This window comes from Netta rufina (genome assembly GCF_964035555.1).
Source record: "Netta rufina genome assembly, chromosome: 5".
Classification (NCBI taxonomy): domain Eukaryota; kingdom Metazoa; phylum Chordata; class Aves; order Anseriformes; family Anatidae; genus Netta; species Netta rufina.
In genome coordinates, this window is record NC_140128.1 from 60368134 (window position 1) to 60392050 (window position 23917).

The 23917-nt window shown below is 42.0% G+C and overlaps 1 protein-coding gene and 1 long non-coding RNA gene across 2 annotated transcripts; one reads left to right on the forward strand and one right to left on the reverse strand.

The window, feature by feature from the left end:
* The first annotated feature begins 565 nt into the window (after window positions 1–565).
* On the forward strand, window positions 566–9264 carry LOC311209830. The gene is made up of 5 exons (XR_014618459.1): window positions 566–764; window positions 1195–1249; window positions 1698–1779; window positions 4078–4177; window positions 5365–9264. It is a non-coding gene; the product is annotated as an uncharacterized lncRNA (long non-coding RNA).
* A 2647-nt stretch (window positions 9265–11911) lies between these two features.
* Window positions 11912–23402, reverse strand: PSMA3 (proteasome 20S subunit alpha 3). The gene is made up of 11 exons (XM_084288183.1): window positions 23291–23402; window positions 22494–22576; window positions 21590–21713; window positions 20476–20577; window positions 20276–20349; window positions 19632–19704; window positions 18621–18686; window positions 15062–15108; window positions 12852–12919; window positions 12647–12711; window positions 11912–12109 (listed from the first exon to the last, which is right to left on the reverse strand). The coding sequence occupies exons 1-11, from the start codon at window positions 23309–23311 to the stop codon at window positions 12065–12067; spliced, it is 768 nt and encodes a 255-aa protein (XP_084144309.1). The 5' UTR covers window positions 23312–23402; the 3' UTR covers window positions 11912–12064.
* Between the last annotated feature and the right edge of the window lie 515 nt (window positions 23403–23917).

Sequence of the window (23917 nt, forward strand, 5' to 3'; positions counted from 1 at the left end):
GGACTGGCAGCGGCCGGGCAGCGCCGAGCCCAATAACAAGCTGTTGAGCAGAATCCGGCCTGCTCGAGCTCCCATTGGTCCCTTCCTCACGCCCCCCGGGGCTCTGCCCCGCCCGGATTGGGCGCCGCGGACGGCGCTCCGATTGGTCGCAGTGAGGACGGCGAAGGGTATTGGTCAAGCGTCGACGCAGGTAGAGCCACGCGGACTTTTGATTGGCTCTCCGACAGAGAGCGACGCGATTGGTGGCGGTTAAAGTGAAGTCACCGAACCCCCCGCGGCTGATTGGCGGGAAGCGGAGCCGGATGCGCCTCCGAGCGCGGCGATTGGCCGAGACCGGGAGGCGAGGAACAGCGGCGGCGCGACGCGATTGGCTGGAGCCGCCTCCGCGAGCCGCGCAGGGGCGGGGGGACGAGGAGAAGGGCGGGGCGGGAAGAAGGAGGAGGGGGGGAGGCTGCGGCGGGCGCGGCGCGGCGCGCATGCGCAGCGGCGCCGGGGCTGCCGGCGCCATTTTGTGCGCGGCTCCTGCCCATTTTAGGCGGCCGCGGGGCGGGGGGGAGGCGGCGGCGCCGCGGGGACGGGCCCGGCTCGGCCCTCACATGGCGGCCGCGGGGCCCCCTCAGCGTCCCGGGGCCTCGTCACGGAGCGGTTTCGGCGTCTCCTCGGCGGTTGGCGGTGAAGCAGGGAGGCTGCTGGGGAAGGGAAGCGGCGGTGGTGGCGGTGGTGCTGCCTCTGGTGGCGGCCGCCGGGCTGTGAGGCGGCTGCAGGTAGGGGGCGGTTGGGGGGGGGGGGAAGGGGGCGGTGTGGGGTTAATTGGTCGTTACCGGGGTCTGCACCGCCACAGGCTGGCGGCTCCCGGTGCCGGTTACTGACAGGAACCAGCTCCACGCGGCCGTGCTCGTGTTTTAATGGTCTTGGCCCTGTGTGTGAAGCCCGCTCTGCGCTCAGGTTTAGCGCAGATCCGTTATTTTTCCTCAGATTAACGAAAATCTATTCGATTTCAGTAGCTTTTTCAGCTACATCCGTACCTTAGGGTTATTTAAAGCAGCCGTGATAGCATCTATCAGTATCATCTATCGTAATTACAAAGCCTGTTTTGCCAATGCTGCAATAAATGGATTGTTAGCTTATCTGTGTCTTCCGTGTGAGATCTGATTTAAAGATTATTTTATTTTTAAACTAAATTTGGTATTCTAGGAAGCAGCAGGCAAAGAGACAGTTCTCTACTGAGCTTAAGTGGCACTTAATACAGGTAAGCCCTAAATCTCTAGTAAGGGTTAATGCATGCAAAGAATGCTTAGAATTGACTACGGGTCGTGTCTAACACATTAGAAGCATAGCTCTGGATTTCTGGTGTGTGGATCCTGGTTGTAAAGATGCTTGAAGACATGCACAAGTTAGAGGAAGGCTTGGGGCGTTTCTTTTAATGCTGAGGGAATTTTGATTTTTGTGGTGTGGTTCCAGCTGATGCAGTGAATAATCTGAAGAGCCGACAGTTGTTTAGAATACATTAAACTTAACTCTGCTGGTAGAAAAACTTTGAGACTTTATTTTGAATGTATATGTACAGTATCTCTGGATTGTATTAGCTGAATCATGACTTCAGACTTTGGAGCAACAGTTTATATCTGTATTAAGTACAGTACCACTCAATAAATAAACTTGTGACAAAACTAATCAGTCTTGTTTCTGATTTCTAGCAGAAAAACTCTGTTCACCTGGGTGTATCTGTTGCAGCTGGCGTGCCTAGGAAGCTCTTGGCACATCATCCATCTAACTACTGTGAGCAAGCTTTTTTTTCTATGTAGTTAGTCATCAGAGGAGGTGACTTGTTCTTTTATGGCATTTAAAGCACCTAAGAATGTCTAGCTAGGCAGCACACCAGAGAGCATAAACATTCACACGCAGCTTGGGGATGATGTCTGGTATAATGGAATGAAAAAGCTGCGCTTTTGGCACGCTGGAGACAACTCCTATTTTTGGTTTAAAGTAACTTTTCATTGAAACGTGAACTTCCGAACTCGGAGCAGGACTATGATATTGAGGTTTTGCATCTAAAAGGATGTCAGTGTGAGCTAGCCCTTGAGAATTAAATATAGCCTGGCTATACTGTATCCTTGCAGTTGTGCCCCTTCCCCCCACCATGTGATCTCTTACAGGGAAACAGTTGACAGGAGTGGAAAAAATGAGCAGCAGTTTTCTGGTGCGAGCCACTTTAACTTTACAAAGCTAACACTTGCTTTTGAGTTATAGTATGAAACAATCAGTAGGAGTTTTTATCTAATCTCTCTGTAAATAGACGCGATAAAAGAAATAAAAATATTTAACACCATTGTTCAAAGCAGGGGCACTTGTATGATGTGTGCTTTGTTAGTACCAAAGGCCTTGTGGGACAGAATAATCACCTTGTGGGTGTGTGTTTTGTGCTTAGTTTGTGCAAAACAACACCAAGGCATCAAGATACTCTAAATGAATGAATGATACTCTAATGAATGGTCTTGATGGCTCAGTCCTATAAGTAAATTAGAAAAGTTAATGTACTTCAAATTTCCTTGGTGTCATAGTTGCAGAATTCACAGGGAAGTTGTTCAGCCTTGCATATATGTGGCATTCAATAGGAAAAAGTAAATACAGTAATTTGTGTCTTGCAATTTCCTTAGTACTATGAGTAGCATCTTAATATATTTTTTTTGAGTGTAGATTCCTTAGGAAAAGAGAGTATAATGAGAAGAGATTTCTGGGATAAGTAAGGTGTTTTAATTCTCTTCAGTAGTCAGACACTGCTCTCGATGTACTGCATTTACATATAATTAGAAACTCAATATGTATACAATCACGGCCAAAACATTCAAAGAGTATTAAAAATACTGATTCTTGTTCTAAATTGAGCTTCTCTGTATATAATGAAACACTATGTTACTTTGTTCAACTTCACAGATGTTCAGGGACTGCCAGCTTCTTTTACTTTTTGTTTCTAGTGTTTAGTTCTCCTTTTTTAGATGCCCTTCCCCTTGGTGTTTCTGTGCTGCCAGTAAATAGGCGATGTTTTTCCAGCAGTGGTTGAGCAAGCATCTGCCTTGTGGTTCAGAACCTGTCTGTGTGGAACTGCTGAATTTCTGCACAAATGAAGGTCAAATGTGTGCTCTGACTCTGGAACTGGCTCAAAAGAGTGTGTCAAGGAGTTCCGGAGTACTTAGTATATTTTTATAAGGGGAAAAAAAAGGGGGGAGGGAGAGGAACAAACCCCACAGAAAAGCGATGACACCAGAAAGATCAGTTCTTAATAGCTGCACCATAAAAATGAAAGGTCAAACCTTTCCTACTCATGGAAGAAGTTGTGCTTTACTGCTCTCAGCAGCAAGTTCCTTCGTGTTTATAGATATAAATAGAGATAGGTAGATTAAAAAGTGTATATTATATTAAAAAAAATAAATCAAACTATTACCAACTGCTTTGCTACCCCAGCACTGGCACTTTCTTGTTCTCATACCCAAAAAAATGGGTATGCAGTGATCCAAACAGAAATGTGCATGCTGTCTTTGAATGCTTAGTTGTGAGTGTTGTTGGAGAAAGCGTAGCAACCCTTCAACCTGAATTAGTGCATTACATTCCCCAAATCTGACTGGTGGGTTCTTGAACCTGTTGGAGGTGTGTTTTGCACCAGTACAGTAAGTTCTGGATGTGAATAATCATGAAAATACTTCTAACGTAGCGTTTTGTATGAGGGGAGAGGGAAAAAAAATCTGAGTCAGCTTTCCTGTTAGCTCTGACCCAGCTGTAGTACTCGCTTTGCAGTTTCTCCTTCCAGTAACAGGAGTAAAATGCTGCTACGTGCTCAGCTTGTCAGAGTGTATCTTGTTAGTGGCTTCAGGGATCTCCAGGGAGAAGTGGCCCCGCTCTTCCTGAATAAACTACATCCAGACTCTGTTGTGCTTGTGGCTGCACTTCGTAACTACAGCCCTGTGTGCTATAAGATGTGTGCAGAAACTAGTGACACATCGGCTGGTCTGTTATTAGCAGCGTAGTACCAAGAGAAGAAGTTTGAGTTTTCAACTGATGGAACTGCTGCTTTCATCCTAGAAGCTGAAGACTTGTGCAGCAGCTGCCGTTTCAGTGTGGCGGAAAGTTTTGGTTGCCATCACCTGGATCCCAGTGATCAGTCTGTCCTCCAAAACTTGAAGTAAGTGCTTGAGATCAAGCATGGGTTCAGTTACTGCTCTGGGTGGTAACGTTACTTCACGTGGCTGCTGAAGGAGAATGTTCCTACATACATTTTCACAGGCTAACTGGTAATTTAAATGCCAGGAGTAAAGGTGAAAGATTAGATCTAGCTGTCAGTCATGTGTAATCAAACTTTGTTTCAGCCTTCCATATAACTTGTTTGCAACAGACACAGCTAGGTACTAGAAATGTATCCTGTGTGTATATCCACATGGCCTGTGCCAGTGCATCAACCATTTTAGCACAGTAAACCGAATGAACACAGAGTTAAAATAAAACTAATTGATTACCAAAGCATCTCTACTGCATGCAGCTTTTTCTTTGCCTGGGCTCCAATGTGTAGGCTCTATTGTTGGTCTAAACAGTTTACCTGTGCAATTTTTGATCTTTCAAAGTGAGAAGAGACGTTTTCTATGGGATTGGAAGAGTTGTTCTCTGTAAATATAGTCAGTCACTAGTCTACAGAGCAAATATGGTTTTAGTGTTCCTGAAATAAACTCAAGTTGAAAACTTTTAAAGTTGCATGTGAAACTCAAAATACTCCTAACTATAATTCTTCCTAACAGAGTCAAATCTTGTTTATAAATAGTAGTGCTTGAGTAGCTTCCTATCTAAATCAAACATCTGGGGTGAAACTTGAATGCAGAAACTGCTTTGGGGAGTTGTAGTTACATAATATAAACTTTAACATTTAAATGAGGTTGCGTGCTGTGTTTCAATAATCTTACTGCAATCTTCCAAATAAGTTAAATTTCTGGTAGATTATACTCCTCCTCAAATACTGAACTTCTGGTACCTGCTTGGGAGCAACTACAGATTCACTTCTTCAGCTTTTGGTGAAACCAAATTGGGAGCAAACATACACTGAATGGGTGTCTGTTGCTTATATTGTTTGTATCTAAGATGTTGACTGATGCTGAAGTTGGAGAGCTAAAATCAGTTCTTTTTCTTTCGGTAAAGAGAAGTAACTCCAGCTGAATTATTTTTCTCAATACCTGTGTTAGAATATTGAGGACAGTGTTGGTTTTTTGTTCTCAAAGTAATTTTCAGAGTGATTTGTCACAGCCAATCTGAAGTAGGAGTCCTCCTTGCTCATGCTACCTGTTGCCAGTTTATATCCTGACAGGCTTTTTTTTCCTTCTGCAGAAGGACTCGTTTAAGAAGCATGAGAGGAAATAAAACTTAAAAGCTGTGTTTTCACATGCACAGGCTTCTTCTTGCTCTGTTTGGATTTTTACTAAGACATGTTTCCATACTTGCAGAGGAAGAAAATACTGTTCTAATACTGAAGGTGAGTCCTCAGACATGGTCTACCCACCCGCACAGGTGCCCCCTCCAAGCCTGTTGACTAAAATGGGGGGATTTTCAGATGCAGGGTGTCGAGCACCATCACCCAGCTGGCTCAGGGCTAGGGCTGCACGCTCTCTCCTTGTCACTGTTCCAGAAAGCAATGTGTATGCCACTATTAGTATGCAGCCCAGCAGAAAGAAGCAAAACTACTTGTGCAAGCAGGGATATTCAGCAAAAGAAAGCCTGTGAGGGCAGTAGTTATGCCCTTTCTTCTAGGGCTTTTACTTGTCCAAATTAGTTTAATCACTTCTGGTTAATTTACTTTTCAGCCTCAGCTAACAAGAGTGCAGTTCGTCAGTATTGATTCTTTTCTAAAAGCATTAATGCCCTCAGTCTTTTGAATTAAATGTTATTAGCTGTAAGTAGCTGCTGTTAGTGAGAATCGCTTTGGCCAGTGATTACCTTCTGATTTTCCTCCTGCTTAGGCCTTTTTTCCAAAGCTACTCTTTCCCTTTGTGTATTTTGCTTGAAGGATATTATTAGTGGTAGTTAATTTCCAAGTGGTGAGGGAATTAGCTGACCAGCCAGCACTGTGTTAGCACAGTTAAGCTGTGAATTAATTGCAAGATCACACTGTTTGCAGGAGGCTGGTACCTGCAGGGGTAAGCTTTCTCCTGTCAGGAGCTGCAGTTCTGCTGTGCACGCTGCCACCCCATTAGTTAAAACCAGCACAGTGTAAACAGAATCGCTGAAATGAGCTGTGTTGTGTTGAGTTACAGAACTGTCAAGGAACAGAATTTGTGACTTCTTGTGAGTTTAATTACTTTGGGTCAATAAAATGTGTCTTATTAGTGTGGTAGTGGTCTCCTCCTTGTGAGCAGCAAAATGGGTACAAACTGGTGTGAGAATAGAAAGGAACATTTGGGCTGGGTGGAATGGTTGCTTGTTAAACTGGAACTTTCCTACTGGAAACAAATCAAGCTATGCTTTCATCCAGCTTCCTGAGTCAGTATTTCAGATTTCTTCTATTCCTGATGCATTGAGAAATGGGCATGGGGGAAAAAACGCTTCCTAAAGTGGTGATCTTTTTAGTGTGGAAATGCATGGAATGAGAGCTGAGACTGAGCTTTATGTAAGCATGCTGTTAAAGTCACCTCGCACTTCCTCTGTTGCTGTTGGAACCTGTTAACGTAGTCTCCTTCCTACCCCCAAACAATGAACGCAGCAGATTCCTGCTTTTTTGAAAGCTCTGCGAACAAAACTTTAAAAAGCTTCCTGGAGTTAATTTAACCATTGCTTTTGGTGTGTGTGTGTGTTCAGAATGTATCAGCTTCTGGGTGAATTCACTGTTAAGTTAACCTACCCTTAGGTAATAGAATGGTTTGGGTTGGAAGGGATCTTAAATGTGAGCTGATTCCACCCTCCCATGGGGACATTAGCGATCTGTTGCTGAAAGCGAAAGTGACTCTGAATGCATGCATCTGGGGCTTGCAGGCTATACACGTCCTATCAAATGATGTCTAACTTTACACAATAAACAAAACTTCTTTCTAAATTTTTACTTGTCTTGTCTTGTGGCAACCAAAATGTGTTGTGTTTTTGTTTTTTGTTTTTTTTTGGTGGGTAGTTCTTATATTGTCTTTAGGGGAAACTTCAGGGGATTCCTCTTTTTCTTCTGTATCTGATTATATGCACATGTTTGGACTATAAACTATGCCTGGCTGCTGCCTGCTTTATTCTAGTTGTCCACTTTTGGTTGGCACAGCAATTTGTAAGAACCGTTTTTAAACAACTGTTTCAGAGTCCTTTAATAGCAGCGTACTGAAGATGAAGAGCACTGCATGGTGGTTTTCTCCTCCTGGAAATGGGAGACTTGGTCTGAACTCGGTTGTAGGTCTGGTGTTCTCAAATACTAACATGTATTTATTGGATAGACAGCAAGGCTACACCCCTACCTCTTCTGCAGCGTGGTTTCTGCAGCTCTGTAATTGGGCATAAGTAGATGATCATCTAATATGGAAAGTTAGGAGCAGTTAATGTCTCAAAATAGCTCCCAATTTGTAGGTAAAAGTAACTTCCTTGCTGTACGTAACTTGAAAAACTGGTGGGTGGAGGAAAAACTAGTCCTTGTCTTAGAGACAACTGAAAGAAGGAAGCAAGGGGGAGCGAACACTCCTTACTGAATTTTTGGTGGTGGTACAGCCTCAAAATTGTCATGACAACTACACCTATTTTTCTCTTCAGTATCTTGAAGTTCTGCATCATTTGGGTGACTGCAAAATAATGTACGTTATTTTGCTTTCCTGCTGATAAATGCTTAAGCTATGTTGTGGAAATCATTGTTTTGTGTTCTGTCATGTTGTTACAGTTCTGTCTTAAGGAGGAGACTTGCAGTATCACCTGTGTAGTTAGACCAAAGCTCCTTCCTTAAGGGTGACTTGGACTGCAGAGCCAAATAGCATCTCAAGTGTTACTGTGTCAGTAACTTGCAGTGTGGGGGACTTTTAACCTTAGGCCAGCATGCTATTTTTGGTTATGAGAAGTAACAAGCGACCTGATGCTTGGCACGCTCCTGATCCGCATGGAATTAATTGTTTCAAGTGCTTTTCTTCTGAGTCAACACCAACTATGGCGTAGTAAGAGGTATTAGGGAGATATCCTTATGTATATCTATCTGCCAACCTGGATTTTATGGATGGGTTATGTCTGAGATGTTCAAACAGCTCAATCTTACCTTGCTTTAATCAGTAATATCAGTCACCTTTAATGAAGATATTACCCAAAACACTTTTTATGGCCACGTAAATCAGTACAAAACTGGAATTTCATTACCCTGATGGTACAGTTTAGATCTGATTTTTGAACACTGCAAGTGAATTTGCCTATCTAAAATCTGTTTTGGTGCAGTCATGGAGATAAATGTAAACTGGATGGATTACTTTCAAACTTGTCACCTGCAGTCCCCTTCATTTCCTCAAGCAAGGCCTCTGTACGTGGACTCGCTGACTAACCGATTGTAACAGGGAATGTGACGTACCCAGTTGTACTAAATATCAGAGCAGTGATTCATCAGGTGCTGAATAACTATCAGTGGGTGTGTGAGACGTGAGAGGCAGGATTATACTGCACATCCGTTCTTGTTCATTGCTAGATCTATGTATTTCTTAAACCTTCCCGTGGTGGAAGGATGACTTTAAGCTAAGAGATGAGTTGCTCTGTACAGTCTCTTTTCTGTTGTGCTGTTAGGGCATGTGCTTTGGGTCTCGAGCAACAGTATTTGCCATGAATACTCTGAAGTTGTGTTCCAGCATGGCAAGAACTACAGTTATGCATTCCAAGTGCGGATCTGACTTTCTGCTCTATTATGTATTCCCATAAATGGCCAGAGCCCAGACCAAGAAGGTTACTTGTTAAGCCCACAGCAAGAAATGCTGCCATGGTGTGGGCTAATTAGGCTCTTCTGCTAAATTCAGAACTGAAACTTCCCAGTACTCCTGGCAGAAACATTCAAAATGAGTGCTAAGAATCACCTCTTGCTTATTTAAGCCTGTGATTCAGAAATTTACCTTACCATGGACGCATTTTTTAGCCTTGCAGTGTACTTCTGCATTGCAATGTTAAACTCAAAATCAACCATTTCCAGGCCTCTCACGGAGTGTCTATAACACAGCCAGATATTTGTTTTTTCCAGGCCTGTATTTAAGAAATGGCCCCTACTAAAGGGAAGTTTTTTTTTCTGTTGAGATTTTTATACTCTCTCTTTTTCTGTAACAAATTTGTTACAGATTTTTTTACTGTAACGAATTTATTTCTGTAACAAATCCTTGTGTATGTGATGATATTGCATCTAGTTTTATCCCTTCTCAAGCTTAGCTCCAACCAAATGATTTGCCTCAGCTCTGTATGTTTAGAAATAAGACCTGGTCTTCATTTAAGCAAAGTTTAACAATGCTGTGCTGTCCTACAGCATTTGCAAGTTTTTATGTAGTTGGTGTTGCCATTTTCTTCTCTTGGAAGACTTCTTCCTCTGCTCAACTTACTGTTTGACACAGCAACAACACTAATTCTTAGCAGCAGAATCCACAAAGGCTGGCATTTAGCCTATCAGCTGTAAACTAAACTAGTGAAAAGTGATACTGCACAAATGTATATAACTGTGTTCTTTATTAATTTGAAGCATGTTACTTAAGTATTAAAGTGCAGTGTTGTCTCACTGGCTATCCCAGCAGGCACTTCTGCAGCTAGGTGAAGGCTACAGCAGTAGCTGTAATGAGTTTGCAATAGTTTTTCTGCTGAAATGAGGATCCTTCTAGCCTAGAAATGAGTTCTGAAGTTCCACAAGCCTTATTGCTCAAAGGTAGCAATTCTTAATGCATTGGAAGCCTGCTAGGTTTCTCCTGTTTTCCTTTTAAATGTTAAGGAAAATTGTATTACTAAAACAGTGTGTTCAGTAATTACTTCTTCTGATTTTTACTGCTTCTGAATAAATGCTAATATACTTCCCCAAAAAAGATCCTTCTAATTCTTGCCTTTTTTATCTTTCCCCATCTGGGGCCAATAAAAATACGAGGAGTGGCTTTTTTCCTTGCTAGAGCTGAAGGTCAGTTCTCTGTGATAACTTAAAACCTGACAGTAACACTCAGCTTGGAATTGTTTAACTGAACGTTGCCATGACAGGTAAGTTCACTGGAAACATGTAAGCTCTTAAATTGCTTCTCATTGGGCTTTTCTACACAACAAGCAACAAACCAGAGCATGCTTTGTCAAAGGAACTTCTGTTCTCTGATAAGTATCCACTCTGAAACTTGAGTAGGAAAGTGGCTGTGTTCCTGCCTGTATCTTAACATGGTGAAATATTTTTTTCATGCAGGACTGATATTGTTCTTCTCACTTAAAACAGAAACTGAACTTGTATGGCTGCTGTACTTCCTCGGCCTAGTTCTGAATGGCTCTTACTAAAAGGATTAGAGGGACACCTGTAGCCATGTAAGGATGGCTTTTAATTTCCATTCAGCAATACTTGAGGTGCAGAATAAAGACAGCCTGAAGAGAATCAAGGAGTCCTGTTACATATGGTGAGTGGAAGCTCAGCCCTCAGCAAATGCTTTAGACTGCTGATTAGTTCCCTAACTGGCTCTCACTGACTCAAAGAGCTGAATCAGCAGCAAGCTTCAGTAGTAAATTCCAGCTGAATGCAATACAGAACTAAGCCCTGACTCAGTGTAACAACTGCACTGTTGCCTCAGGAGACAATGCTGACTGAAGCTATCCATCATGCTCATCATTCATGTCCATGCAGGGAGGCCTGACAGTTCTAGCAGAGTTTGAAAGCTGTGCCTGGCAGAAGCAAAAGTTCATGCAGCTTGACTGCAGCAAACATAAGCTGAGATGGTCATTCTGCACTGATGCAGACCCATCTATCTCCCTTTTCTTTCCCTTGCCAAAAAAAAAAACAACAACAACTAGCTGTATCCTATAATTCCTTTAGAAAAGAGAAAGCAGAAGCACAGAAAGATAAAAACTAGGAGGAAACATTTTAATAGGCTTGTCATTAGTAATATGTAGTACTGAAGCTGAGGCATTTGATTTGTTAGCAAAGTGTGCATTTTTGGATTAAACATGACCTCTGAATTTTAATTTAATGTATAAGACTTGCATTTAGAGTTTTAAAGTGGTGAATAGGCCTTGTCTTTCAAAACTTTGAAGTGACTAGACTAGATACTGCCTCTTTTCCTAGGAAAGAGGAGGGGTGTGGGAAATGGGCAGGAAAGCTTGTTTTCAGTTCCCGGGAAAGTTAACTATTGCTTCAGAACTGATTTAAGTAACCACAGCTGAATAAAGCTGTGAAAACTTGAACTTTTTTTTTTTTATTCCAGTTACACAGCTTAGTAGATCTCAGCCTTACAACTTAACACAAGCACTGGTGTTCAAGTGCTTCACATTGTTTATTTTTCCTAGTGTGGTCTTAACACTTCAGATTAAAGCTTTTTCTCCCCCTGCGTTTCTGTTTGTTACACAGGCTGTTTGAAGTTGTCAGCTGGGTATATCACTAAAACTGCCAGCTGCTTTTTTTTTTTTTTTTACAGCTAGGTATGTTGTCTCCTGCCAAGCAGAATCAGGGACTATGGTGACAGATGAACTTGATTAACCAAGATCATGACTTGCAGGATTAACCAAGTTCTGCTGTTTGCTAAACTAGGTAATGTAAGCAGGAGACTCATCAGATTTCTAAGCAGATGACTTTTTCAGTACCTAGCCTAGCTCAAAACTTTGAAGTAAGAGGAAGCAACACCAACCTGATAACATCTTTCCTTCTAGTGGCTGTTTTGAAGTACTGTACAGTTTGGAATACAGTTGCCTCTTGATAACGCTGACCTACACTATATTGAAATAACAGCTAGCAGACAGTAAAATGGAAAATTTATTATTAGTGCAAGTTGGTCACTCAGTTTTTTCCAGCGAGTACATAGTAGCATCCCATGCTTAATACATTATAAACAAACTTGTACTAAGTTTAAAAAAAAAAAAGTTGAACTTGTCCTGAAGTAACAATGTGTTACATATTGTCATCATCTGATTCATCTTCCTCTTTCAAAGATTCCTATTTAAAACAAATTGATGAAAAGAATAGTTTAATGGCTGTTCTACAGCTTGCCTGGAATAAGCAAAGGGAGTTGTGCTGTCGCATTACAATCCTCTCAATCTGTACAAAGGTTGGTATTCAGCAGGCTAGTTCCTGTTTTTAGGAGTTTAACACTGAGCACCATTACCACTTCTAGAACAAATATAAAGCTGTTAAATGCTGGAGGGCTAGCTATCTCCAGCTGCTTGTCTTTTAATAAGTCATGTTGACTGCAATAACTTTACCTTTCCTACTCATGCCATTATTGAAGAGGAATATATTTACTTCTGAAAGAGAAATAACTGTGCAAACCTCCTGAAGTATAGTTTTTAAAAGAGTTCTCTAGATTACACTGCAAGAGTCTCAATTCTCTCTTCAGAATATCAGCTACTACATAAGTGATGCATGACTCTACATTTTCCAGCCATCACAATGCTGGAATCCTACTGTGGATTGATTCCATTCCAGCTTTGGCTAGTGGAACCCTGAGATGATAACAACGATGTTGGATCTTACCTTGGCGTACTTTTCTGCTTCTTCCCTTATGTCTTTGGGAACAATTTCATGTTTTCCACCGGTTACTGCAAATAAAAAGAGGTGCAGTTGAAGCAGAATTCATATAGAAACCTTGATGTACAGAAAGAAGTTAAAAAGCAAATATTTTACTTCGGTTACAGGAACTTAGATTTTTGGTGTTTATAGAAATTTAGAAATCCATTACCTTCTCCAACCCAGCTGAGTTCCAATTCAAAAGCTTTATCTTTAACTTCATCGTGAACTATGTAGATTCTGTAAAGAAGTATATATTAGAACAGATTTGTCAACAGGTTAAATATACCCTCCTCATTTCACAGATTTCTTGTTCTGTTGAAATAACTGTTCTTACAGTTAATACACGCTCTGCTTTCTCCCTCACCCTTCCCTTATGTGCATCCCCCACAAAAACAAGAGCACATCAGAGTATTCTAGGGTTGTTAGTATAATAGGATGTTAAATAACTTGCATTTTAGCTGTATTAATCTAGTTGAGATGCTTAAGTTATCTTAAACAGGACAGCGGGCCCTTTATAGAAAGCGATATTTAGAATTCAGATACTGCAGAACCATGGCAGCATTGTTTGTTCCTGCTGGATCAGTCCCAGCAGCATCATATATTTCTCCTGTAAATCTTACTTTAGTTTACACTTAAGACTAAATCTGAACATCATCATATCTTGTATCTAATTAGCAACCTGTACATTGAGCTCTCCATCCTGACTGCCATGCTTACAGCAAATGCTAACTTCAGGCTTTGTTTATTGAGAAAGCAGTGCTCCTTAGCTTGTTTCAGAGAGCATGAAGCCAAAAGCTGAATGATACCAGCTATTTCCATCATCACAGAAAGCTGGGAGACAAGGGAAGAAGTAAGGATGCCTCCAGTGACACAATAACTACTTCTAAGTAAAGTTTGATAAAAGTATTGTGAAACAAATATATAGGAGAACAAAGTTAACGTGGGTGTCCAAGGAAATACTATACGCTTACCTTCTTGACACCCCTGTGTCGCTGTCAGACTGCACTTAATGATAACCTACATGATTCACCTACACCCTTTCTTAGGTGTTACACTGCTTACAAGCTTTATGCAATAAAGTGTACTACCATGAGCTCTTGAAGAAATCATTACTTTGGACTCTGGCAAGTACTTCGGGATTTAAAAAAATGATTAAAATTTTTGGTATCTTGCTAAATGCTACTAGGGACTAGCTTTAAGCTAGAAGAAAACTGAACTGTACCTAGAATTGCTGTTAAGTTTTGAGCTGAGGCTGAATTAAAGAACAGAAGGCTTCTGAGCACTTGAAAATCTGTGCCTCTTTTGTACAGTTTTAGAATCAGTCCTTGTTAGGTTTCAAGAAGAGTCCACACATTCTTTCCTTTCGCTGCTACCACGATGGCCTCTGACATAAACTGCAATAAACTCACAGGCTGCAACACAAACGATGGAAACATTTGTTCCTTCCTTATAACCTTCTAAGTAATAGCCATAAAACGCCTGAGATCAGTATCAGATGTGACAAGCACAGACATGTCTCTGGAAAACATTAAGCGTTGTAGGTAGCTGTTGTATTTGTTTGAAAATGATAATTCACAAAGTATTTTCAAGATTACTACTGGCCAATTCGTGCACTACCTAGCACAAGTCTTCCTGGTCTCTTTTCTCCCCTTACTAGTATGTGATTTGCACCATGCCACTCAGCATGCTATACTCTGAGTTCGTGGAATGGCATTAGCAAGTTCGGGTGATGAGGTCACTGATGCATCATCTTAAATTGCATCAGTAAACAAACTGCCCAGTAGGTTAGCAAGTTCAGTATTTCCCACATCTTCATGTGGTATGAACCTAATCAGTGAAATGAGAACAGCTATACCCCGTAAACCTCTTTAAACAAGGAGTTTACCGTGTTTCTTTTTCAAGCGCTTGAATCTTTTAGGAAAATAAGAAGGCTACGTCAGAGACCTCAGCTTCATTTTTGGCCTGCTACTTCATGTCTGAAGCCCCAGGTGATTGAACAATCTGCACAACACAGTATGCACCTCTTCAGGACCAGGACACTGAGTTTCTCCCAGCTGTCACTTAGTTTATATATTTTAAAACCAGTGACTATGTTCAGACAGTTTAAGCTTTAACCCACTGCTGCTACAAAACTGCACCTATAACGAGTAGCAGAGGAGATAAGCATATTTTTTGCATCCTTTGTCATTTTGCAGTATTTGGGTAGCATGTCCCACTTCACAAGAGGAAAAATAGTAATATACTAGAGTCAACGTGAGCACGCATCTAAGAGAAGTGAAACCTGGTACTACATTTAAAAGGAACAGTCTCAGTGTGAAACCGTAGCAAGTTCAGCAGTACCAATTTTTGTCAACTTGGAAAAACAGGTTGGAGACTTACATTTTCGCAACCTCTTTAACAACATCACGGCAGGTCATTTCCTTCATCTGTGGGCAAAAAAAATACACAGCTTAAGAGAACGTCCAGTTTTTCATTTCCACAAGGCCAGAAAATGAGTGCGCACATACCTAATGAGCTTGCTGTTATTCTCTACAAGTGCATCTTTCACTTTTGTTCAACCTATTACATGCAAGCCATTCTTCCAGTGAATAATTTTATACTTGAATGTTCCTTAAATAAAATGTGAGTGTGAAAGACTCCTCACTTTAAAGTACTTACCATCGGGGAGCTTAGAAACTGAACAGCTACCTGTAACATCAAAGCTTGTCTCATTCTTAGATGCTTTCTGATAAACTACTGTAAAATCCCCACACATACAGTATGGAGGAGGCACTGTATTTTCACATACAACATCCACACTCTTTCTAGGTAGCATACTAATACTTTAGCTCTTACCAACATACTGTTGCAAGCAAGTCTGACTTGTAAGTGATGCCCAAGGAGGGGAATACTGGTAGGGTGTTAACAACCAACTGCATGGCTGAGCAAGCTATCAGCAACTCATTTTGTATTTTTTCACTGCTACCTCTCAGTCTTCTGACAGCTTCATAGTTAATCAGAATAGTCTCATCCCAATTTCTGTGACAAATTCATATTCTGCAGATCAAATCTCTTACCAGTCAACTCTTTTGGACCACTGTATTTCATTAATGCAAGTTTGTTTCAAAGTTATTTCCTTTCTCAATGTTTCATTTGCACCAACCAAATAAACATCAGCTGTTGATCAATCACTCACAAAAACGCCCCTGGTGTTTTTAATTGAAACCAATGGGCCCTCAGACACAGGATACAGACCAATTCGTTACACATTTTACTGACACTTTCCCTAGCATAAAGTGATTTTCAAGTTCAAAGTTATTTCTGTCTTTTCCCATTATTTACACTGAGCTCAGAGTAAAATGCACTACTTATGTAGTTTACCATCTCTGTCAGACTTTCAAAAAGTTTTCAAAGCTCCTGTACAGAAGTTAGTTTTGAGACATGGGTGAAGGACCTAAGACGACAACAGTCCTTTGTTCACATTGAGGCTCACTGCACTTTCTAGGGGTAAAGCACACGCCTGAGTAAGCAACGGGCAGGGAAAAAGGAACATGCCTGGTCAGACGGACGTGCCATCATATTTGCATTCCAAGAAGTTTCCTAAACAGACATCCATTGTGCCAGCCCTTACGCTTGTGACACTCAATCTGTAACGCAGTCGCTGACACTCTGCTATTTACAAGTACAATTTGCGTTACACGAACATTTAAATGACCACGTGTGTTTATGCGTATGAACTTGGCAGTGAACCAGGAAAACCCAAAGGTCTGTTACCATCATGCACATTTACAAGTCAAAACTTGGAGGTTCAGTTAATCTTTTGCCATGATCCTTTTCCCATCCTAGATAACATTAACTCTACAGACAATAATAGGAAACACCATAATGGTTTATCACAGGGGTTAATTACAATTATGTCTATATACTAAATGATTTTAAATAGTATCCGGAGATATGTGAGAAGCACTGTAGAAGAGATGAAAAGATTCAAATCCTCTCCATGTGATCACAAGTTTTCCTGCAGCTGAAGATTAGGAAGTGTTTGCGTAACACGCAATAGGTGTGATCCCTGCAGTGTTTTTCACTTGCAGTGTAAGCTGCACACGAGGGTTTCGCATGCTACGTCCCCTCCCAGATACAGCCTTTGCTCCACAGTACCTGTAAGGCAGGTTTTAAGGTTATGCCTACATGCATGCCTCTAACTTCCCACCCCTAGTCACTTCTTCCATGGGTGAGAGTCTTAGTCAATAGGCAAATCACCCCACAAAAGCTCGTGCGCATCTGTCTTCCCACTTCAGTTTTGTCACTCGATCAGAAATTCATCTTAGCAAAATTAACTCTGCCCTGGGAACCTGCCCAGTTTACAGTTAACAAAAAGCATCAGCATGCAAGACTGCGCTTGGTTCACACTGCTCTGACAGGATCACACGCCTTACTGAAGGCATTCTGCAAACAAGCCATTGAATAAATCAACGCAGTTGTGCTGTGTGGCACACCACTCTTCCTTGTGCTACACTTCATAGGAAACACTAATTAGCTGCACGAATATCAAGCAATAAAGGTTTTGAAAATCCCAGCACTGCAGAGAAATTTTTTTGGTAAATTATCTATTACTCAGCATATTATCTTTATGTCAGTTTGCACATGTGGAAATTGAAAGAATGATTTCTCAGATGCCATGATTCCAGTATCAAGATCAGATCATCCTATAGGACTCCAACCTTTAATTTGGTGTTCAAGCACCTGTCCACATCCAAGACTGAATGAATTGTGTCTAAGAATATTTTCAATTTTCCTGTAATTTCCTGTAATTTTTCAGATATAATGCTGCACCACCAGAAATGGACTATTCTTAAGAGTGTAACAACCAGATGAACTTAAATTTTTCAATGAACAGCTGTGATGTACTTTTGTAGATCAAAACTATAAATAACACTCAAGAATTAATAAGAATTACAACAAACAGGCCAAGAGCAGAACTGCCCCATGCTGTCTCTGCTTCCAAGCGATTCAAATACTACAACCCAAGAGGAGGACAGAAGTCTTCCAGGGTTCCAACCTAACTTTAAGTCATCTTAAGGCACACTGATACATTTCGGTCAGCTTCTCTCCATGGACCAGTTTCACATAGCTAACTGTCTACACGCTCATTCAGAAGGCTATGAAACAGCTTCTCAGTGTGCATCCACAGAACTTTCTTGTAGCACTTCACAAAATTAATTACAGTATTGCACAAGCAAGAAATGCTGAACAGAAATTGCTCTTTTTGTTGTCCGTGACAGCATGCCACATAGTTTATTCCCTCTAGCATTCACAGCACTAAAGTCCTCTTCATCAGATATAACAGATGTTTTGGGGAGTGTATTACAGTCAGCAACAACAAGCAGCTAGAGGAAAGGAGAAGAAAAAGGAAGAAAAGGAGAAAAAACAGAAAGGGATAAGAGACAGTACCTCAAGATCAGCTAGCTGGGAAACACTGTCTTAGCTGGCAAGGATTTTCTTTTTCTCCATTAACATTTTCAAGTCATAATATTCCAGGGGTTGCTCAGTATTCTGCAGTTTCACTCACTGTCCTTAACAAGACCAGTTTTTTCAACTTTTTAAAGAAAAGGATCATCTAAAACCTTTGGAAAAAAATAGATACACCACCCTGTACAATGCTGCCCTAAGGCTTTCATTCACAACTAGAAAACTTTATTGTGTTTTTATATGAATTCAATGAGTGTTTGCTGGCATGCATGGCAGTGTATGGTCATGCTTCCTATTTAAAAAATGTGGACTCCCTATGGACTACCCGTTGCCCAGGGGCAAGACTTCAGAAATATTATAATTGAGGCCAAAACAATCTACAAGATATTTCTTCTGCTTCTCTTGTATCCTGCATATGTTAGGCATCCAAAAAAGTAATAAGGTAGGAATATTTGCCTTGAAATGACAGAATAGAACTAGAACATCGTACCTGAAGTTTTTCAATTTCTGTTTTTGCAGCCTGCCTGGCTTTACCAATGGCACACCCCCAATAACCCTATAGAAAAAAAAAAAAAAAAAAAAAAAAAGTTTAGTTAAATACTATGTCCTCTACAGTTATTACCATTACATATGTACCCCCCAACCCCACTCCCATAATAATAAGGCAAATACACAGTAAGCCTTGGTATTCTGTTTCAAGTAAGATTCCTAAACTGGAGAACAGAATCCAATTACTAGATTAAATACTGCCACCATGGACAGAAAAGTGCTCAGTAGTTGCTCTGGGCAGAAACATGTCTGTTCAATTTGTTGCAACAGATCATCTACTGTAATTAAAAAGAAAAGCAAATTAGAGAAGTTCCACGGTGTGTGTGTGTGGGGGGAAAAATCAAACACAAAAACCCCACCTACCATGAAAATACATTGAAGTGTAAGCACGTAAAATTGAGCACTTTTGTTCCTCTCACGAGTTACACTATTAGACATATTGAAATTAAAAAAAAAAAAAAAAAAGTACCATCCTGTGTGTAACACAAAGCTGAAGAGACAAAGAGAAGTACCCATTTTGATTTGACTTGCTGTTAGCAGCCAGCATCAGAGCAGCAGCCCTTGTTTATCTAAACCTCTCTCATACACAAAGTATTTTGTGAACGGGGCATCACTACAATACTCATTTTTTTGGGGGTAACGTGTGGGGATTTTCATTGGATATAACCAGGTAGAATGAGCTACCAAATTTCTGAGAGACAAGCTTTAAAAAATGAGTTTCATGGAGACTGCGCTACTTCCAATAAATAGACAATGTCTGTTTAACAAAGGCATGCAAAAGAAAAAAAAAACAACAGCTCTGTTCATCTTAGGCAGCGATCCACTGGAGATCTTCCCAGGGGAAGAGAGCAACAATTAAGAGCACTTCTGGAATGGCACTTACTGGTTTCCAAATTAGGAGCTTTTAAAGGGGGAACTTACACTAAGATGGAAATATTTCTGACACACTCACGTATGAAACTCCGGATGGATCAATCATGTACAGCTGTGCACCATCATCATTATCATAGGACCCCAACATGAAACTGATTGAGAAAAAAGGGAAATTAGAGACATTTCTTCTACCAACGCACACAACTATGAAGACTAAACCAGGTTTCCTACATTCTTCTTGGTGCCTAACTCCTTCTGTTCTGCTCCATTCTATTAAGTGAACGGCTTAGTGTGATCACGACACCAAAGCATGTGCAACTTGCAAGGAACATTTTACTCGATCTGTAACTAGATCTCAGCCTATTAGTCCTTTTGTGCTGTAGCTGCATGGCAGCTCTAACCTCTTCTTTATCTCTGAGGGTAAGCAGGATGATCACAGAGGAAAGTTCTGCTTTCAGGACTGCCCCAGATTTAACTCTTTAAACTGCCTCAGCTTTAAAACTGAGGGACGGGCAAGTGATCCACCTAGAAGCTTGGTGTTCCCTCATACGAACATGAATTTTATCCCATAAATTTTTCCACACATACAAAAAAGGAGGGATCTGTTTACAAAATGACTCCTAGGTTACTAACACCAAGTTTGAAAAAGACTTCAGCTGGTCTAACTAGTTCCAGCAGGCGTGAAACAAGATCCTTACAAACAAGCATTTTCAAAAGACTTACCTGCAACCGAAAGGTCTGACGGCGCTGTACAGAGTGTATGCGTGCACGTACATGGCCACTCTGTCTGCAAGATGCTAAGTGGAAACAAAAATTAACGTCTTTATTTGAAGGAGTAAGTAAGCCTCAAGTAGTAGAATTTAATTCTCAGAGTCAAGACTAAGAAAACAAAGAACCCTACAGAAGCTGTGCCCATTTCTTACCTTCAGTGGGATATCATAGCCGTAGTTAGATCTAAAGTTGGAAGCCTCTTCTCTGGCTATGTCTGCCAAAGAGCGAGCATCGGCCAGAAGTCCTGCTACTGCCTGAAATGAGAATGCCCAACAGCTAGTCCAAACATTTCTTACAGAAAACTTTTGAGAAGTCTAATCACGTGACTTAACTAAGATCTTTACTGAATTCTACGTATTAGTTATTACAGGTGAGTTCAATCAAGACACATCAAGATGATTAGATATTAACACAGTATAGAATTTTTCTCTAGGAAAAATTAATAACTAAAATTATCTTCATTTTAAGTCGTGTCTTCTGATTTGCCAGGACTATATTAATCCAAGCAATATTTCATATTTCATATGAAGTATTGACATTGATATTCATATTTCATACGAAGTATTCATAATGTGAGTATTAACTGCCAACATGTCATGTATTATACATGACATATAGTTTGGTGTAATACTTCATATAACACTTCACAAGACATCCATAGCAATGTCCTTTCTTTGTCCCTGTTTTGTATGACAGCCTAGATTAGAAAAAAATCCAGTTCTCTCCCCGATACCGGTGACATCACCAGTAAATACAGCTACATCACCAGTAAATACAGCTTCGTGTATTTTTGTCACCCAGCTGCCACTACCTGGTGTCATCCTCACATCACTGGTACGGATTAGCCAGTAATTGGTGTCAGCCTTGACAAAATTCAGCTGACTCTCAGACATTAAGAAGGAAAAGAATCTTGCACTCAAGTGCTATTGCAGCATTTTCCCTCTTAACACACCTCTTTTCTTTACTACATAAAAGAAACAGATTTATGTTCATATTCGAGTTTGAGCAACTGGACTGCTGAAAAAAACTTCCAAGGAATTTTTAACAGCCTCAAAACATGTACAAGTTTTCTATTTTACATTTAGAACTTTGTGTGTGTGCAATCAAGAATAAATTACAGGAAAATAGTCAAAAACTCTATAGCATTTTTATGTAGACACAAATCTTAGCATAACTTAATATCTTCATTAGTGATTCTCAGGTGTGTATTTCTCCTTTTGAGCAGGAAGTCCCTTTCCGATTATGAGAAATTAAATTGTAACTCACCATTCCAACGTGTCGGTCAACATTGAAGAGACGTTTATTGGAACCCTCCTCGTACAGCTTGGACAGAACCAGTTTCTCTACTCCAAAAACGACGCCATCCTTGCATCTTATCCCAATTGCTGTACTGAAAGACAAGAGAAATGGAAGTCTCACACAGAACCAAACCGTAGTGTAACTAGTGAAGAATTCACAAAATACTACAACTACAACATAATTTCCACAGAAGCAGATCTGTTACAACCCCACGACTGAAGACAACAAGGCGGAGGAGGGGGAAAACAGCAGACTAAGCACATCAATATTTCCTCAAAGGAAGGTAGAGCTGGCTGACAAGTCCCCACTCAAACGTTTCACTGATCCTTATTTGGCACTCGGGTGATCCAGCCCATGCCTCGCTAATCCATCAGCTTCTTGTTGCTACCTCGCAGTTGGAGTTTTTGCCTCACAGCTTTCCCTTGCATGTACTTGAAGGAAGACAGACGCTCCCAGAGAAGCTGAAGTAGCTTTCAGAGAACTTGTATGTCCTCAAGTTCTTGATGAATGCAAAGGCGGCATCAAAAATTAATGAGGCTTTGAGCACGTCAGGCTTTCAGTGACTCAGTTTGCATCCAGATTTTGCCCCAAAGCATAGGATTTTATTGCCTTAACACAGATGAGCAATTTTACTGTCTTCCTTTGCATTCTCCACAAGATACCCACTCCTACCAAACTGCAAAGCAAGCAGAAGCTGTTATTCTACTTTTATGCCTAATTTGATGCCTTGTAAAATGAAGCTAGGGACATTGTTGCTTAAAATGACATTAAAATTAGTTCCATCTGCAATGCCATCACGCTTGCCTAATCCAATTACATCGCTTTAATAACGGCCATCCAACAAGCAGCAATGCAGGCACTGGTATCTTACCTACTGTTCTCCACAGCTTTCATCGCATATTCAACCTGAAACACTCTGCCATCGGGAGAAAACGTCGAAGCTGACAGGTCATACTGAGGAAGAAAATGCGGTACTCAGCAAAAGGGTGTTACTACAGCATCCCGTTATTTTCAGAGCAGGTCTATTTAAAAACGTAAGACTGACACTTGTGGGACATTTGTGGGGATTAAGTATTATCAGGAGGCTGCTCCATACAGTGCAGTGCAGGAATCACAGAATCAATAGGGTTGAAAGGGACATTCAGGATCATCTGGTCCATCCCCCTACCACCAATGTCACCTCCTAAACCCTGTCCCCAAGCACCAGGCCCAACCTTCCCTTGAACACCCCCAGGGACGGTGACTCCCCCACCTCCCTGGGCAACCCGTCCCAACGCCTGCCTGCTCTCTGAGCAGAAATGTCTCCTCATTTCCCACCTCAACCTCCCCTGGCACAACTCGAGGCCATTCCCTGGTCCCATCACCGGTTACCTGTGAGCAGAGGCCAACCCCCAGCTCCCCACCCCTTCCAGGTACCTGCAGAGAGCACCGAGCTCTGCCCTGAGCCCCCTCTTCCCCCCCCCCACCCCCCAGGCCTTGCTCTCCCCGTCCCCGCGGGCCCCAAACCCGGGCCCGGCCCCACAGCCACTGTGGGAGCCGCGGGCCCAGCCGTGACTCAGCACAGCCCCATCCCCTCGCTCCCCGCTCCCCTCGCAGCCTCCCCGGGGCCGCGCAGCCTCCTCCCGCCGCCCCCTCCCGGTCCCGGTCCCCGTCCCCCCCTCCCCTCACCCCGGTGCCGATGGAGCTCATGGCGGCACCGCAGCCCGACCGAGCCCCCTCACGCTCCCCACCGCCCAACAAGCCGCGCTCCCATTGGCCAAAACTACGGCCTGGAGGAAGGCTGGGCGGGAGGGGCGGCGCGGCGACGTCATTCCGAGGCAGCGCGCATGCGCCTGTGCGGCGGTGAAGGGCAGGCGGTGGGAGGTGCTCCCCCAGCGCCCGGCTAGCTCAGTCGGTAGAGCATGGGACTCTTAATCCCAGGGTCGTGGGTTCGAGCCCCACGTTGGGCGGCGGCTTTTTGCCTCCCCTTCATCAAGGTCAGGGTGTGTGTAATTATGTTAATTATCGCAGTGAGTGCTGCGTTACAGCAAAAGGGAGACGATGGGAAGCTGCTCAGGCCCCTGCTCCAGCAACCAGTTGCTCCTGCAGGTGCAGCACCCGGCAGTGCCCTGCCAACAGCGCCCGGCTTGGCTAAAGGAAAGCCTCAAGAATGGCATCAAGTAAAGCTCTGAGAACCTCTGGATTTTTTAAGCATAACCGCTGCAGTCAGACAAGCTTTATGAACTCAGCAAAACTGCTGGCATCCCAAATACTTGCCGAAAGCTAGGTGCAGGTGGAGCAAATTCACATACTCCA